Source organism: Balaenoptera musculus, chromosome 16, assembly GCF_009873245.2.
Source record: "Balaenoptera musculus isolate JJ_BM4_2016_0621 chromosome 16, mBalMus1.pri.v3, whole genome shotgun sequence".
Lineage (NCBI taxonomy): Eukaryota > Metazoa > Chordata > Mammalia > Artiodactyla > Balaenopteridae > Balaenoptera > Balaenoptera musculus.
In genome coordinates, this window is record NC_045800.1 from 6,083,689 (window position 1) to 6,101,334 (window position 17,646).

The 17,646-nt window shown below is 41.9% G+C and overlaps 1 protein-coding gene across 1 annotated transcript in view; it reads left to right on the forward strand.

Moving 5' to 3' along the window:
• The window catches only part of ADAM12 (ADAM metallopeptidase domain 12), a 386,617-nt gene that overhangs the window by 112,817 nt on the left and 256,154 nt on the right, over positions 1–17,646 (forward strand). The window contains exon 3 of the mRNA XM_036827896.1: positions 10,841–10,914. Coding sequence (XP_036683791.1) covers positions 10,841–10,914 — 74 coding nt within the window. The remainder of the gene's footprint in view (positions 1–10,840; positions 10,915–17,646) is intronic.

Consider the following 17,646-nt stretch of genomic DNA (forward strand, 5'->3'; position numbering starts at 1 on the left):
AACAAGTGTTACCAAACTCAGGTTTGGCTGCTTGCTGCTCGAAAGCCAATACTCAAGAGGCAAGTGTTGGTTGGAAAAGAAAAGTCTGCTTTATTCAGGAGGCCGGCAACCTGGTGAGAATGCGGACTCGTGTCCAAGAACCAACTCAAAAGATTCTGCTTGGCCATGAAAGTTTTTTAAGGGTAAAAGGGGAAGCTAGGCGCAGTTAATCGTTTCGAGAGGAGGTCAGAGTCTTTGTCATCTTTCACTGTGTGCAGACTTGCTGACTCCTTGTGATCTTTCTTCAGATGCTGTCTTGTTCGTGCAGTTTGCCCATGAGATGACTGAAGGGGAAGCTGGGGGAAAGATCTAGTCATCCGTTAATTGCTTAGTCTTCATCTCTACTTCTTTACGAAAAGAATCAATTGGTTAGGTAAGGCATTGTGTGATCCAAAGATTTGAAAGGTGTGCTTGGGTCAGAGGTTAGTGAAGCATGGGGACACCTGGTGTAAAGGTTAAGTTAAAATATTGCTGCTAAAGTGACAGGACAAAGGACCTCCTACAAAGAGCTGCTAACACAAGGGAGGGGATAAGTTGCTTTGAGCCATCTCCCCAGGAACTGGCCTGGTGCCTGCCTTATAAACAGGCCCCCAATTAATGAATGTATTATATTTCTTTTTGAAAACTTGTTAGCGTTTTAAAAAACTTAATTTATTATGCCCATTTAGATCAAAATACAGAAAGCATAAAAGGGTTGTAATTCGGGTAAATAGCAATAAATAATAAGTGAAATGGTGTTTTGTCACTGTCACGCTGGGAAGTAGCAGCTTCGTTTGTGATTGGACTTCTGTAATAAAAATGCATTTCCATTTCATCATGCAGGATGGTTTCCAAACAGACATTTTACCATTTGAATCTCACAGCAACCTTCCTGATGGTTCAGTTTTCTATCGCTGCTCTAACAAACCACCACAACTTAAGTGGCTTGAAACAATACCCATTTTTTGATCTCTCAGTTGTGAAGGTCACAAGGCCGGCAGCCTGGTTGGGTTTCCTGCTTCACATCTCACCAGGTTAAAATCAAAGTGACCACAGAGCTGCCCTTTATGATGGCAGCACCAGAGGAGGGTCCGTTCCCTGCTCATTTCACATATTGGCAGAAGTCCGCTCTTGGAGGTTGTCAGGCCACGGTCCCTGTGTTCTCGCCAGCTGAGGGTTAAGGGTCGTTCCCAGCTTCTCAAGGCCACTGCTTCCTTGGCTTATGGCTCCCTTGCTCCATCTTCAAAGCGAGCAAAGTGGTCAAGTTCTTCTCCTGTGGCATCTCTCCAACCCCAGCAATGAAACGTTCTCTGCTTTTAAGGATCCTCGTGAGTACACTGGGCCCCTCTGAATAAACGAGGATAATATCTCCCTGTCCCCCTTTATCACATATGCGAGGTCCCTTTTTCCAGGTAAGGTAACATAGTCACAGGTTCCCAGGATTAGGACATCTCTGGGGGCCCATTATTCTGCCGACCACACTGATAGACAGTATTGTTATCCCTGGTCTCCTGGTGAGGAAGCTGAGGCCCAGCAAAGTGAAATGACCAACCAGTAGTCCCTCAGCCCAAGTGGCAGCATCTAGACTGTCTGTGGACACATCTCTGGCCTGACCCCTTCCCAGGTTCAGCCTCCTAAATGGAAAAACACTGCTTCCGAGATGCAATGAAATAGTTCTCTCTTAGGTGAGATTATTGTTCCTTTGCATTCAAAGGAGGAGGGATTGTTACCTATTTGCTTCCAAAATATCCAACTTAAGATGTCCCTAGCCATCACACAGGGGCTCAGTGACCTTCTTCCTAGCTGTTGGAGGTAGTTTGAAGATGCTGAAGTGAACCTGGGCCCTGGCACTCAGCTAAGGCCTCCTTCTCATGACAGCGTTCCTCATCACAAGCCCTGTTTTCGGTGGTGCCACCTCACTGACGCTGAACATTCAGGAGGGGCCGGTACCTCATGTGGGCGGGATGACGGGCCCATGGCACTAGGGCTGTGGATGGTCTTCTGAGTGATCGGGTGCATGGCTGATGGGGAAGTCCATCTTAGCCACTGGCCTCCTGCCCTGGGCACCCTGATGTTCCTGAGCCATGAGCAGGCGGCCAGGTGGAGCTCGAGTCTGTCTCTCCTTCCTGCTAATCGAGATGTCTGAAGGCAGAGCGGATGGGAGGGCAGCAGAGGTCTGAGGGCCAGTGCACAGCCTGCTGGGATCTGATGTCAGGGGCCCATTTCAGCAACACAGTCTCGCCACACGTTTCAGCTCCTAGGCCACCATGTCACCACACGATGTCCAGGGTTCAGCCCCCAAGCCCAGGGCAGTTAAGAACCATTAAGTGGCAGAATAGGACGTCCTCAAGCCCCTCCTACCCTGATTTGCTCACCCCCTTCCCAGCATGGCTCTGATTTCTAGCTCTGCAGCCCCCATACCCACCACCTCGTGTTTGACCTTGATTTCCGCTGATTCATCCCCTCCTCCTCCTGCAGCGCGCTCTCTGCCCCTCTGCTCTGGTTTGGGCTCTCCATCACTGAGGTCCAAAGAAACCGAGCAGGAGGGGCGGGCGTCCCCTGAGGGGCCAGGAGCCAGGCTGGGAGCTCGCACTCACTGGCCTTCTCGGCCGCCCCAAGTGTAGGTGGTCCAGCTCCCAGCAAGCCCCTCTTCCTCTCCACAGAGGAACAGAACCCAAGGCACCTTCGATGGCCCAGTTCCTCGCTCACTACCAAGGGGTCCTCTGTGCAGCTGCTTGCATCTGTGGGCCGTCAGCCTCTGAGAGTGAGGTGGGGCTCAGATGCATGGACTTTGGCCTTGTGCTTGGGTCAGCAATGACCCGGGAGGAGAGCCCAGATGGCCCTTCATACCTCCTGAGGTGACACTTATGCCTTCGCTGCCCCCTGAATCAGTATCCCTTCTGCCATCTCCTGCTACCGCCGTGCCTGTCTTCTGTCATCCCACAGATGTTTCTAGGTGGCCCCATTCTGGGTGTTGGGAACAGGGTGTGGAACAAGGCAGAAAAATTCCCTTTTCCTACAAAGTTTCTATTTGTGAAAAGGGGAGATAGACAATTAACGAGTAAAATAAACACACCAATACATGATCACAAATGAGACGGCTAGAAAGAGAGAGAAGTGGTGTGTGGGGCAAAGAGCCCGCTGGGATGGGGGGCTTCCCTGGGGGGGTGACATCCAGGCTGAGACCTGGAGGTGAGGCCCCTCGAGAGCCCAGGAAGGCCTTCCAGCAAAGGCTCAGCTGGTGCAGAGGCCCAGAAGCCAACTGCAGCCTGACCAGTTCAGCCGTGTGCTGGGAGCTTAGGGGTGAGAGAGGCCAGACTGTTGGTGGTGTGAAGACCACAGTTATTCTAAGAACAGTGGGTCATTGCTGAAGGGGTTTAAGAAGGTGCATTGTTAACTAAGCTGGGGAGTTCTGGGGGAGCTGCTGTGAATTTTCCCCGAGTTCCCCTTTGCATTGGATTGGGGAGGGGTGGGAACATGAGTTGAAATTTAGATGGGTTAAGTTTGAGAAACCTGCATTGTTGTGCTTCTTTCTATATTGCTTTCTGTTAAGTCATGTTGTTGGTCTCCTCTTACAACCCAACAGTGAGCTCTGGGAGGGGACAGATGACCGTTGTCTGCTCAGAATCTGCTATTGTCCTCAGATGGACACAGCATGAGGAACTGTAATCCTATAGCGTACAGATGCATGGGGGCAGAATGGCAATAGTTCAGTGAATTAATGAGGCTTTAAGATGATCTGGCTATAGCCACAGTAATCAAAAATGAAAATCTAAAATGTCTGTTGCAAATTTAAACATTAGTGATCCCACCAGTAACAACAGCCTAAAGAGCTTGAATTCAGAGCATCACACAAGCCAAAGGTGGGGAGGTCGTGCCTTTTTTTGGTGGGAAGGGAGAAGTGGGCTGGAAATTGGTAAACCCATCATGCAGAGAAATACAGTAAGAAGAATCCGTGCGAAAAAGAACCTAACATTGTAACACACAAACAACTTCAAACTACGTTCCACATCTTTCAAAAGCGCTTTTTACCTTAAGATAATGTGTGCCATTCTGCACATTTTAACAAGTGGTTTGCTGATGTAAATTTTCCGTCAGAGAAAAGTATCAATGACTCATGAATAAACATTATTGTCATTTACGTAACAACTAAAAGGCCTCAAGCCAGAGACGCCCATTATGGTGTGGCAGTGCCCTCTTTCCTTACTGTGTTATTCTCCAGCTAATTCAATTTTGTCCTCTCTCAGTTCCACAGGGCCCATATCTTCCCGGCTATGGAACTGCTGCACTGATATTAAAGTGGTAATCAAGATTGCCTCTAAATATTCATAGCAATAAATGACTCTCTCGTGCCCCATGAGTGCCAGGGCAGCAGCCTGAAGCATTTATTTAGTGCTGGAGAGGGATCCAGTTATTTCGGAGTCCCTTGAATGCAATATTTTAATATTGTTGTTCTGCTTGAAAAATTAGGTCCCTCTGAGTTTCTAGTATCTGTGGTTGAGACTAACGACTTTGGCTCCGAACTGACCATTGTCTTTGAAATGATAACCTAGAAATGGTGATGGGAGTGGACTTGGCTATTGTCCCCGCATCTGATTTTTTTTTTTAATTAATTAATTAATTTTTGGCTGTGTTGGGTCTTCGTTTCTGTGCCAGGGCTTTCTCTAGTGGCGGCAAGCGGGGGCCACTCTTCATCGCGGTGCGCGGACCTCTCACTATCGCGGCCTCTCTTGTTGCGGAGCACAGGCTCCAGACGCGCAGGCTCAGCAATTGTGGCTCACGGGCCCAGTTGCTCTGCGGCATGTGGGATCTTCCCAGACCAGGGCTCGAACCCGTGTCCCCTGTATTGGCAGGCGGATTCTCAACCACTGCACCACCAGGGAAGCCCCGCATCTGATTTTTTAATGCAATCCCGTTCCTTCTGCAGGCTCACTGCCACCTTATTTCAACTTCACAGTCAGGTTCAGATTTTTCTAAGTCATTGAAAATGGCTATTCTTTAAGGACATAGAAACACCAAGGAGACGATATTGTGTATCATTCCATCCATCAGAGGAAAAAAAAAATCATAAGCATTCCTGCATCCATGAAAAGCTACATTTATTGACTTGGGATATTTTGCACCCATCATGGGTGAAATAATTTAAATTCAATTTTGGGTGAGCTCCCATTTACACAGATTAAAGAATGACAGCCCAACATTTTGGAGTAAAATGTGAAATTAGATCACTTTTAAGATTCCTTTATTGTTGTTATAATATTGCTCGTAAGTAACAGATAGCAGAGAAAATAATTTACATTGTTATAGGATATCACTTAAGAGGTTATTGTGACTAAAAATGTTATTAACAATAAATAAATAAATAAATAATAAAGAAAGGCAGCCCAATGGATAATACTGAGAAGAAAAACAAAACTGTAGCTAATCAAAAGATCACTTTTTAAATATGTGATTATATTTCCAGTTAAGTGGGGTGTGCTGGGCAAGTGCATTGTGGGAAACTTGAGAAAGAGTACAGAGCAGCTGAGGGTCCGAGTGACGGGCAGTGGTGTCTGGCCAGAGCCTTACTTTGCAGACCTGCCTGGGCAAACCATTTGGGGGAGCCTGCCCAAACTCATTTCCATGAGGAACTTACAAGGAGTGAGGCCTCAGAAGAAACTAAACCTGCCCTGATCATGGACTTCTAACTTCCAGAACTGTGAGGAAATAAATTTCTGATAGTTAAGCTACCCAGTCTGAGATATTTTCTTATGGCAGCCTTAGCAAACGAATATGGGAGGTTTCTAAGATTTTGGTAATATTTTGACTTTTCAGCTGGGTGGTAGGTACCCTGATGATTATTTTATTGTTGTTTTTTAAATTGTACTTATACATTTTATATACTCTTTTGGATATACTTTTGCCAATTAAAAAAATAGAATTATAATGACTGTCAAAACATTTCTAGCCTATTGATAAGCATTTAATTGACTTATTCAGCAAATGCAGTTCTTTAAGCATTCAGTAAAGGACACGGTTTCATTAGGGCAATCAATGTCTCATTTTTAAAAAGGAAGGCTGTATTTAACCAACATTAGTTCATCATCTCCAATGTCTAAAAATCAAAAGAAAATGGATGAATACATGCTTTTAAACTAAGAAATCTAATGCAATGAGTGGTTTTGAGTTAAAATAGCTCTCTGTTCTCCTTCTCCATTGATTTCTCCTATACCATTCAGATCTCAAGTAAAATATACAAATAAAGCTCTTTCTACCACCCTGGGGGAAAATGTATTCATTTGAAATATGTTAACATTAGAACATTCTAACAGCTCCCGTAGGGACTTTATGTAGAATTATTACCAATGTTCATGTTCAAGCTAGCTGAATTTTTCATGGGGGAAAAAGGGTGCTGCAAATATTTTATTTTTATTCACAAATATAATTGTCAGGATTTATCTTTAAAATAGTGATGTGTAAGAAAAAAACAAAATAAAATAGTGATGTGTGTGTCCATCTCTTAGGCTAACACAATTTGTAATTAAAGTAACTTTTCACACATATACATAGAACACATACAAATAAACAGACATATTCATACATATGCTCTTTGGACACATCTTGACAGACATTGAGATGTATTTTTGTTCTAATATTTTATTGTAAGCATAATTAATAATCTTGTTTTCCTAAGATATAATTAATGAGTACAAATTGCAGACCCTGGAGAGAACATTCTTTTTTTTTTTTTTTTTGGCGGCCCCTCCCCCCCGAGAACATTCTTATATGTGTTTGTAATTAAATTCAAGTGTCAGAAAATACAGGTAAATTTAGGTAAACGTCCTTGTGACGGACTCGAAAGCAAATCCAGGGCTGAGAAACACTTTTGTACGCTATATTAAAATCAAAAGAAGTGATGTGTGTTTAGGAATAGTGATATTGAATTTAAAAGTTCAGCAAACACTCAGAAACCTGTACAATTGTTACAAACACCAGACAGTATCAAAATATAACAAGGAAAATTGTGGTTTTCACTAGATCACTGATGTTTGTATAGTCATTTGCTAGAATGAACCCATAAAAAACAAGATATGTTTAAACTCAGAAAATATACTTAAGCATCTTATGTATACGGGAATACAACAGTTTAACTCTCAAGCTTAAGTAACCACTTAAAAAATAATATCACCCATCAATTAAAATTGAGAAGAGCTCTCTTAAAGGACATTAAAAAGAAATCCAGCTTGGGTTTGCACTTAATTCTATCCCCTGAAGGCACCAATATTAAAAATAGTCTAGTTCTTGGGCAGCTATTGGATGATGCAAGTTTTAGGTCTTTATTACTGACTCAGGCATGTCCAATGAAGATAGAAATTTCTGTGAACTTGCTGTGAAGATGGAAATGTTCCACGTCTGGGCTGTCTAGCAGAGGTAACCACTAACTACGTGTTGCTTTAGAGCCTTGAAATGTGTCCAGTGAGACTGATGAACTGATTTTTAATCTTTATTTTATTTTAATTAATTTAAATTTCAATAGCCATATGTATTAGACATGGGAAACTACAGAAAGCCATTCCAAGGGCTGACCTAAAAATAAAGTGAGTAACGTTTCGTGCTCTGTGACTCTACCCCAGTTATATGGCATTAGTTAATGCAACTTGTGACATTTTCCCAAAACTCACGTGACCCAACAACTCATGTTGTTGCAGGTTTTGTTTCAATTTTGTTTCCTCTTAACTCATTATTTTAAGGTTGGCTGTTGGAACTCACAATCCACTTTTCTCTTAAAACATAGTAGCATGTGGTTTGTTAATTCATAGTAGAGCTGAAATGCTGGGTTGTGAAAACAGTCCCTTGAGCTCTGGAGTTATAATAGTGTCTTTCAAATATGGAATGTTAGAGAACTATGTATAAACGTATTCTTCTATCTCTTATTCAAGCATAAGACCAAACAATCTTACGAAGCAAAGGCAAACAAGACCAATACACTGAAGTCAGCAGCACTGATTTAATGCGGGTGATGACGTTTGAATAAGATGGACACGCCACTTGCAGCGCCAGGGCAAGGCTACCCGGGAGGTGCAGGCGATCTGGAGTTTGTGCTGCCAGTTTCGTCCTGGCCTGTCTCTCCTCCACTGTGCTCTTTATAAGCTGCTAAGGAACCTTTATTTCTGCACTGGGCTGTGATGGCATTTGGCCCTTGCTTAGCCTGGCTGCATCATTTGTGAATTAAACCCTCCTCTGCCCTTCTCACATCAGCCTAGATAGTCAGGCTGTCCTGCCTGGCCCCGACCTGAGCACAGCAGCCATGGTGAGCTGGGTCAGGGCGAGCGTGGTCATGCTGGGGGAACTCTCTTTCCACATCATCGGAATGAAAACACAGCATTCATTTTTTAAAATAAACATTAAAAATGTTAAGTTCTTTTGGAAAGAAATGCCTGAGGGACATGTGACACCTCCACTTGAACATGCTAGCTGGTGGCGACGTTGGGGGGAGTTAGAATTGACTGTCCACCCCCAGAATCACTGAGGGTGCCCAGGGAAAGGGGAAGCAAACGGAGAGCTTCGTAGAATAACTTTAGGATGGCACATCAATTTTGACTTGGGTAAGGATTCTGAATCATTGATTTGGGCTCAGCAAGAGAGAGTGTGGCGTGTTCGACCACCCCGTTTTAAGTGGGAGAGAAACTGGGGTAGGGGTGTGGGTTTAGGGACACTGCCACATGGCTGCATTCCCAGGGCAGGGCAAGAAACTTGTTGGGATTTCTGAGGCAGTACAAAGAATATAGGTTCCTGCCCCCCACTGACAGCTGGGCACACACAGACTAGGGTTTCCTGGGGCCCAGAGGAGAGGAGGAAGATGGTGTCTGCCTAACAAGAGGGAGAAGAGGTTGGTAGAGCTGTTTGCCCTATTCATTGATTGATTCTCTCCTTCACCAAATATTAATTGAGCTTCTATTATTTGTCTGGCACCTTCGTGGGTATAATAAACAAGTGGACCCACAAGTCAACATACTGAATTTTAATGAGCAGGAAGGGAGTTCCTCCTTACAAGGAGGAAAAGGGCAGGAGACTGGGTGAAAGACTACCTGGGGAGAGGTGGATGTCATTAGACTGGGGAGTGAGGTAAGGCTTCTTTGGATCATTGACATTTAAGCTGATACCGAGTAGCAGAGTTGGGAGAAAGCATTCCAGGCAGAGAGAACAGCCTGTGCGAAGACTCAGAGCTGCGAAGGAGCTTGGTGTGTTTGAGGAGCGGGTGAGGTCAGTGTGGCTTAGAGCCGGGTGAGCGAGGAGGAGAGCAACGCAGGTGGGTGTGGAGGGACATGAAGGTCAGGCCATACAGGAGCTATAGCCCACATTGAAGAGTTGGCATATTCACTGGGGAGAACAGTATGGAGTTTTCTCAAAAAACTCTAAAAATAGAACTACCCTATGATCCAGCAATTCCATTCCATTCCTTGTTATATATCCGGAAAAAACAAAAACATGAATTCAAAAAGAGAGATGCACCCCAGTGTTCATAGCGTAGCATAGCAGCATTATTTACAAAGCCAAGATATGGAAGCAACCTAAGTGTCCATCAATAGATGAATGGCGAAAGAAGATGTGAGATATGTATATATGTGTGTGTATATACATGTATATATGTATATATATACACATATATATACACACACGCACATATGTACGTGTGTGTGTGTGTGTGTACACACAATGGAATACTGCTCAGCCATAAAAAAGAATGAAAATTTTGTTATTTGCAGCAACAGGGATGGATTTGAAGGGCATAATGCCAAGTGAAATAAGTCAGACAGAGAAAGACAAATACTGTATGATATCACTTATATGTGGAATCTAAAAAATACAACAAAATAGTGAATATAACAAAAAAGAGAGCAGACTCACAGATACAGAGAACAAACTAGTGGTTACCAGTGGGGAGAGGGAGGTGGGGAGGCGCAACATAGGGGAAGAGGAATTAAGAGGTACAAACTATTAGGTATAAAATAAGCTGAGGATATATTGTACAACATAGGGAACATAGCCAATATTTTATAATAACTACAAATGGAGTATAACCTTTAAAAATTGTGAATCACTATACTGCACACCTGTAACTTATATAATATTGTACATCAACTATACTTCAATAAATATTTTTTTTAAAAGAGTTGGCATATTATCATCAGTGCAATGGGACATCAGTGCAGGCTTGTCATGACCAGGGGTAGGTGGATGAGGTTGAGTTTTTAAAAATATCCTCCCATTGCCATTGGGGGATGAATGGGAGGAAAGTACAGGTAGATGTGGAGGGACCGGGGTAGAAGGGTTTTGCAGCATTCCCGTGAGAGATGACTGTGGCTTGATCCAGAGCAAGGTGGAGAGATGTCAGACCCGGACAACAGGAGCTGTGTTTTGGAGGACGACTCAATAGGACCTCTTCATGGATCAGATGGAGTTGTTGAGGGAGAAGGACTTCAAATTTCTGACATGAGCAGTTGGGGAAATGAAAGTGTCTTCTCTAGAAACAGGGAAACCAAGGAAGGAGTCGATTATGGGAGATGGAAGTTGAGTCAAGAAGGATCCCAAGGGTACATGGCCCGAGGAAAGGAGTGCAGAGGCCAGGAATGCAGGTGTGTCAGTACCATCTGGGAGGGTGATGAGTTTTCCAGACTCTTGTCCTGCTTGTTTTGATCTCCTCTACTCAGGATCTCAGAACGGTCCCGGGAAGAAAATGTATTTTTCTCTCCCTCCATTGACTATGCCTACAGAGCATATTCAGATACTGGCACATCGAAGGGAAATGATCTTCAACTGACTTCTCTTATTTATCTTTCAGAATCATCCAGGAGTGTTGAATTTTCGAATACAATTGGAAAGCAAAGAACTGATTGTAAATCTGGAAAGAAACAAGTAAGTCGAGTTAATTCCTGTTTATGACACAATAGGAGAAAGTTACAACATGGGGACTGGAGATTGCTGTGTAATTGATGTTGGCATTTAGAGACACAGAACTAAATGTGTGGATTCATAATCCAAATTTGGATGTGAGGCTGGAATTAACTTCAAAAAATGATCCAATGGAAAAATAAAGAATTTTATCGCTCTAAAAGAGAACTTTCTAGCTCAGCAGGTTTTTCTCATAGTTCTGATGTTTCTTTTTTTTTCAGAGCCTGATGTTTCAAGGATAGAATTTAAGCATCCTCTGTTCTGTTCCAATAACAGTGTTCCATAATTAGTTGACTTTTGGCAGTTCCTGGGTTATATAAGGAGAAACAGCTTCAAATGGGTAGAAGCTCTTTTTTCCTTGGGAAATACCAAAAGTTTATTTTATCTTTCAGACCTTGTCTCCAGTGGTATGAAGTATTTATTTTATCTTTTTACTTAAAAATTTGGCCCTTTTTTTTTTTTGCAAAATTATATATATTTTCAGAAAATAGCATTATATTTTTTTTTCTGTAGCACATGGATGTTATTACATATTTTGTATGCCTTCCCAGGAGAAAACTGTGCCTGGTTCAAGGCACAAGTAAAAATAACTCATATTCTTGTCATCCTTTATACTGTGGCTCTCCCCATGGGTTCCTCAGATCTAAAGGACCCCTTACTATTCTATTTGATTAGTACCAGAAAAGAATCGAGCTCTCCTAATAAGCAATCTGTATTTAAAGATATAAGTTCCCAAGTCATGCTTGTTTCAAAATTGGAGTTTCTGTCTTCCAGAATTACTGGTCCCTGTTTCTCACCCATCAGTGAAATGCTGATTTTTTGCTGAAATGACAGTGTAGATAAGACAGCTTCACTGAAATGAGTTCTGCCAGAGATATTGAGTCACAAAAATCTGACTCAGCATCTCTATGTAAACGAGTCAGATCACTTATTTATACTTACTTTGGTTTGAGGGTCCTGAGCAAATCAGATGAACAGGATCATGAATGGCCAAGTCTCACCTTCAGTATCTGACCCCATGGCCAACAGCAATTATTAAAAACTAGGTACATTTTAAAATGCATATGAATATATATTAAATACATATTTTAAATGAGTATATGTAAAATAGCATGGCCTGCTTCTTGGGGGTCTGCAGCCTGCCTCTTTGCATTTCTTGCATGTTTCTCCCTCACCATTAGATGGATTAAAAGCTTTTATGAGCAGTAAATAATGTGTTTTTAGCTTTTCTTGTGACTTGGTGATCTTAAACTAGAGATTCAGGAATACATCTTGGATAATCAGGGGGCTGAACGGAAACCTGAATATTGCTTTTGATATGTCTCTCTTAACAAAGTATATATTTTCATGCTCTTTTTTTTCATGTAAGAATATCATAGGACATTTACATTTTTGTACACTGCTGTTTGTACGTGGTTTTGAAAATATCTCAGCGGACGAAACTTGGTATTCCTTGAAAGAGCAAAAGAAAATCAGGCTTCTGGTGGTGATGCATTTCCTAGATGGGGTTTTAGGATTGGCAGCTGGATTTGGGAAGTGTCTTTATTGCGACTGTTCTTACTGTTAGCCTGTTGGAGGAATGTGGTAAATGGCATGAGTGAGACTGATCCTGGACCTTTACGTGATATTAGGGCTGCAGGTAGAGGAATGGAAATTGACTTAATAAAAACCTTAAGTTATTTGTTTTCACTCTAAAAGGAATATGTGTCCAATGCAGAAAATTGAAAACTGTAGGGAAAAAAATCAAGAGTCCCCACCCCCCCCCAACAAAGTACCCCTACCACCAAGCACAACGTTGGTTGGCATTCTGGTGAATGTTCATATAGATTTTTTTTTCCTTGTAGAAAAGGCTTTGCTTCTTTTGTCTTCCCAGTTGATATTGTAGTCTGTGTGTAATATGATATCCTACTTCTTCATTTAGCTTTATAATGACGTCCTTTTCTATATAGAAATGCATTTCTTCGAGCCCCTCTGGTTCTCTGAGTCTGTAAAGTGGGTTAATAGCCTTATTCATGGTTCCCTTTGAAAATGATTTACCTTCCTTTAAGGCAGGAAGTATAGTGCATGCTGACTATTAGGCAGTGGCTAATTTGTATAAAAGATCATTTTAAAAGGTACCTTAATTTGCTCATTTCCAATTCTGGGCCTTTCACAAAATAATCTCAAAATTAGAAAAGTTGTAAACTTAAAACTGTCTCTTCTTGGTTTATTTCTTTTCCCAAATTCACTGGCAAAGCATGTTTTAGAAAAGTATATGGAGATGGTTTAATGTGTTCCTATAACATTTTATAGCTTTATTTTAATTATCCTACTTATACTCATTGTGGAAATTTCATTCTGTTAAAAATGACATTTTCAAAATTAGAGCATGGTAATATGACTATTTTAATAATCCATTTCCAATCCATTTCCCCCAATTACTTCAGTATAATAAATTTTTGAAGATGGTGACATGTCTGTTCCATAAGCACTTCACTTTTGAAATGGTGAATACCAAAAAATTCTACAACTTTATAGGTAGAATGAAATGCTTGTATGCTACTGGTTGTTTGTCAGGCACAAAAGGTAATCAACCTATCCAAAATGAAAAATTAAAATAGGAGTTTTAATTTGCATAGCCTTTGGCCCAGTAGATCCAATTGGAGAATTTATCCAAATGAAGCTATAAGAACCCAAAGATAAATGTACGAGGAAGCAGGATAAATGTAAATATTTAACAACCGACAGAACAGAGAGCCCGAGCAGGTAACCTGGTCGGTACCCTGCTTTAGAGCCTACGGGGGGAGTCAGCCCTGTGTTCAAGGATGTTCATTGCAGAAAGTTTTACCTAAGATACATCAATAGGAGATCGATTAAATAAGTTGCGACTCAGCTATGAAATAATACTACACAGTAGTACATCTAAAGATGATGATGGAGATTTTTATTATTGTAAATAGCATTGATAATATGACCAGTGTGAACGGCATGTTGGATAGTAGTTTACATGGCATTCAGTTTTTATCTTAAAATTATACTCATGTACATGTATGCTAGAAAGATTTGGACAACATTTACTTTCTTTATTAATGTTTTATAACAAGAAAATATTACTGTTAAGATTAGGAAAACTTTTTATCTTGAAGGAAAAAAAGCTGCTCTAAAAACTTGAAAATGCTTGTAATGAAGAATGTTGAAGTATTTACTCTTCATAAAAAAGAAATGAGAACCTTGAAGAGAGAGGATATATGTATATGTATAACTGACTTACTTTGCTGTACGCCTGAAACTACCACAAGATTGTATAGCAACTATACTCCAATAAAAATTTTTTTTAAAAAATGGTGGATGTTAGAAAGGCCCCCAGCAACTTTCCAAGGGCTAAAAATCTCTACCCATGGACTATATCCAGGAATCTATTTTAATTAAAAACCTGCTTTAAAATCATAACCAATATAAAGGTGTCTTCAGTGCTTTCAATCATAAAAATCATCATATAAAGCAAATGCAAAAAGAGAGTCACCTAAGTAACCCCGCTCCAAAACTCTTCGTGTGTAAACCAATTCTTCATGAAACAGGGCTGGATTTGTATTACGTGGTTGTTTCAGGGAATCTATTTGATTTGCCTTCTAGCATCTCTAATTTGTGCAGAGATCAGATGCTGTTCACTTAAAATCTGTTTGTGGAGCCATAATTGAGTGTCTAAAGAAACTCAAAGCTTCCCTGGAGGAGCATTTTTCACCATGCTGCTGTCTGCCTGTGGAACTGCGGGGACCAGCTTTACAAGTTCCGCAGCTCTCCTGCATACCCATGGGCACCCAGGCCATTCCTTAAACAGGTGCTCTGTGCAACTGCGTCTTTGATCAAAATGCTTTATTGGACAGGCTGGCCAGCTTAGACATCCGTTTTTCCAGTTTAGGATAATTAAAACTGATGGCGGTAGATCGTTCCCACCGAGCTCTCTGTTTTCAAGCACTGTCCATCACCGGTTGAAGGCAATTGCCGGGGGAAGTCCACGGCCCACTTGATTTATATTTGGGGCGTCTCTGAGCTAGAAGAACTTTGGCATTGACTTTTCTTCTGTCTGGAATAATTCCAGACATCTCTTAAGGGGCCACTCTAACTAATATTCACTCTAGAACAGTTGCAGAAAGGAGCGTTTTAAATTTGTCAAACGTGGGCATAAATATTTGAGAAGGCATTTGTTGGATGGTATCTCAGAATGTCATGATGTAGGGTAGAGAAATGCAGCCGGTGCAGAGGTAGGACTGGGTAGATTAGCAGTTGGCTGAATAGCTACCTGGAGGATATTAATCCGTTGTTCAGGTTGAACCAAATCGTGTTGGACAGCGGGACCGAGATTGCCGTCAGTAGCTGCAGGACAGTGTACAAGACCTCAACCTGGCCCACAATTCTGTCAGCCCATCGCTATGAAGACATAAAAGGTGTGCTGATCACGTTTCTCGGCAACGCAGAGCTGGCGGGGAGTAACGGTGCTCTGCATGGCAGAATCTGGATTATGGAGATTTCAGCAGTTTGGATCAATGGGCCAAAACTAACAAGATGAGATTTAATGGGGATAAATGTAAAGTCCTATTCTTGGGTTAACAAAAAAATAAACATTGTAAGTGCAGAAGGAAATTGACTAGTAGTTCTTGCGAACGAGATGTGAAAATTCAATGTGAGCCCCTGAGGCCACGCGGCTGCTGAAAGATGGCTGCTGTCTGGGTGTGCGCAGGTCCCTGAGGTGCGTCCCGGGCTGGAGAGGCCACCGTTCTGCTGTGCATGACCCTGGTCAGGCCACACGCAGAACCCTGACCCCTGCGCCGTTTCAAGCGCGATGTTTGAAAGCTGCCTGCCGCCGTGCTCGCCTCCACTATTGGACTTTCGTCACCTCTCCCACCAGCTAGAGGTGTCCTCAAGGTCAGGGGGCAGGGTCTTTACTTCCCCCTCCATCCCCTTCCTTGTGGCCTGGCCTGTGGTGGGCACTCTCTGAGCACTTAGCAAAGAGTGAAGGATGGGACGTGGAAGGCCTGGATCAGGCCAGGAGTGAGTCAGCAGGAGGTTAAAGGTCTGTCCTGGGTGGTGAGAGAAACTACCTATTCAAGGAGAAAGCTTCTGGAAAGAATGCTGGGGCGGGAGTCAGGAAGCCAGGTTCAGAAACCCAGCTTTGCTTCCAGCAACAAGGTGCTTATATTTTCTCTGTTTGCTCATCTGCAAAATGGAATAAAAGTCCGCGTGCAGTCAGTGCCAAGAGGTTAGAGCTCATGTTCTTTCTGATGATCAGGTTTGAATGATTCAGTGACATATTCTTGTGGGCCCAGTGATATTAGTTACTTCACCCAGTTGTATCCTTGGCTTCACTGTAACTGTGTCCTGTTTTAAATGTCCGAAATTAATAGAGATCGGGTTATGACTACTCTATACCCGTAAGGCTTGACGCTGGCCGGACATCTCACTTCTGACAAGAGCTGGAAAGGGTTCGTGTGCTGATCCTTGGGGCTCCTGTTGTGGTCGTGGTCTTAATTTCACAATCTTGACATCCTCAGGAATTAGAATTTTAAAATCTTTGTTTGCGTGCAGAGTGCTATTTCTTTCCACGTCTACTCTTGCAGAAGAAGCCTCACCTGCCTTTCAGAGCCTCCAGCTTTAATTTGCCTGGTGGTTCTAATTATTGACTAAACTATTGAAGGCAAAACTGTATTATAGAAACTTTACTATCTCATCTTATGTTTTTATCTCTCAACTTCCCTTCCGCCATTCACAAATCTTATCAGTCTTTATTAATTCAAATGATTCCTAATGTTAATCAACAATAGATCAATCAGACTTATTTCTCTTTTTACTTAGTCATTTATCCACAAACATTTATTTTTTTAAAATTTATTTTATTCAAGTATAGTTGATTTACAGTGTGGTGTTAATCTCTATTGTACAGCAAAGATATTCAGTTATACATATATATACATTCTTTTTCATATTCTTTTCCATTATGGTTTATCACAGGATATTGAATATAGTTCCCTGTGCTATACAGTAGGGCCTTGTTGTTTATCCATTCTCTATATAATAGTTTTCATCTGCTAAACTCAAACTCCCAATAAATCCCTCCCTCAACCTCCTCCCCCTTGGCAACCACAAGTTTGTTCTCTATGTCTGTGAATCTGTTTCGGTTTCGTAGATAAGTTCATTTGTGTCATATTTTAGATTCCACATGTAAGTGATATCATATGGTATTTGTTGTTCTCTTTCTGACTTACTTCACTTATATGATAATCTCTAGTTGCATCCATGTTGCTGCAAATGGCATTATTTCATTCTTTTTTATGGCTGAGTAGTATCCCATTGTATATATGTAGCACATCGTCTTTATCCATTCATCTGTTGATAGACATTTAGATTGTTTCCATGTCCTGACTATTGTAAATAGTGCTGCTATGAACATAGGGGTGCATGTATCTTTTTGAATTATCGTTTTGTCCGGATATATGCCCAGGAGTGGGATTGCAGGATCATATGACACCTCTATTTTTAGCACAAACATTTATTTCATACCAGCCACTACAGTTGGCACTGGTGATAGAGTCATCAACAAGGTAAAGTCCTTGTCCTCTTGGAGGTTAGTCAAGGAGCCCAACGCTAAACAGGTCATCACAGGACAATACTGAATGACAGTGGTGCTGAGAGCTAAAAAGACAAGCAGGTGGCCCAGCCTGG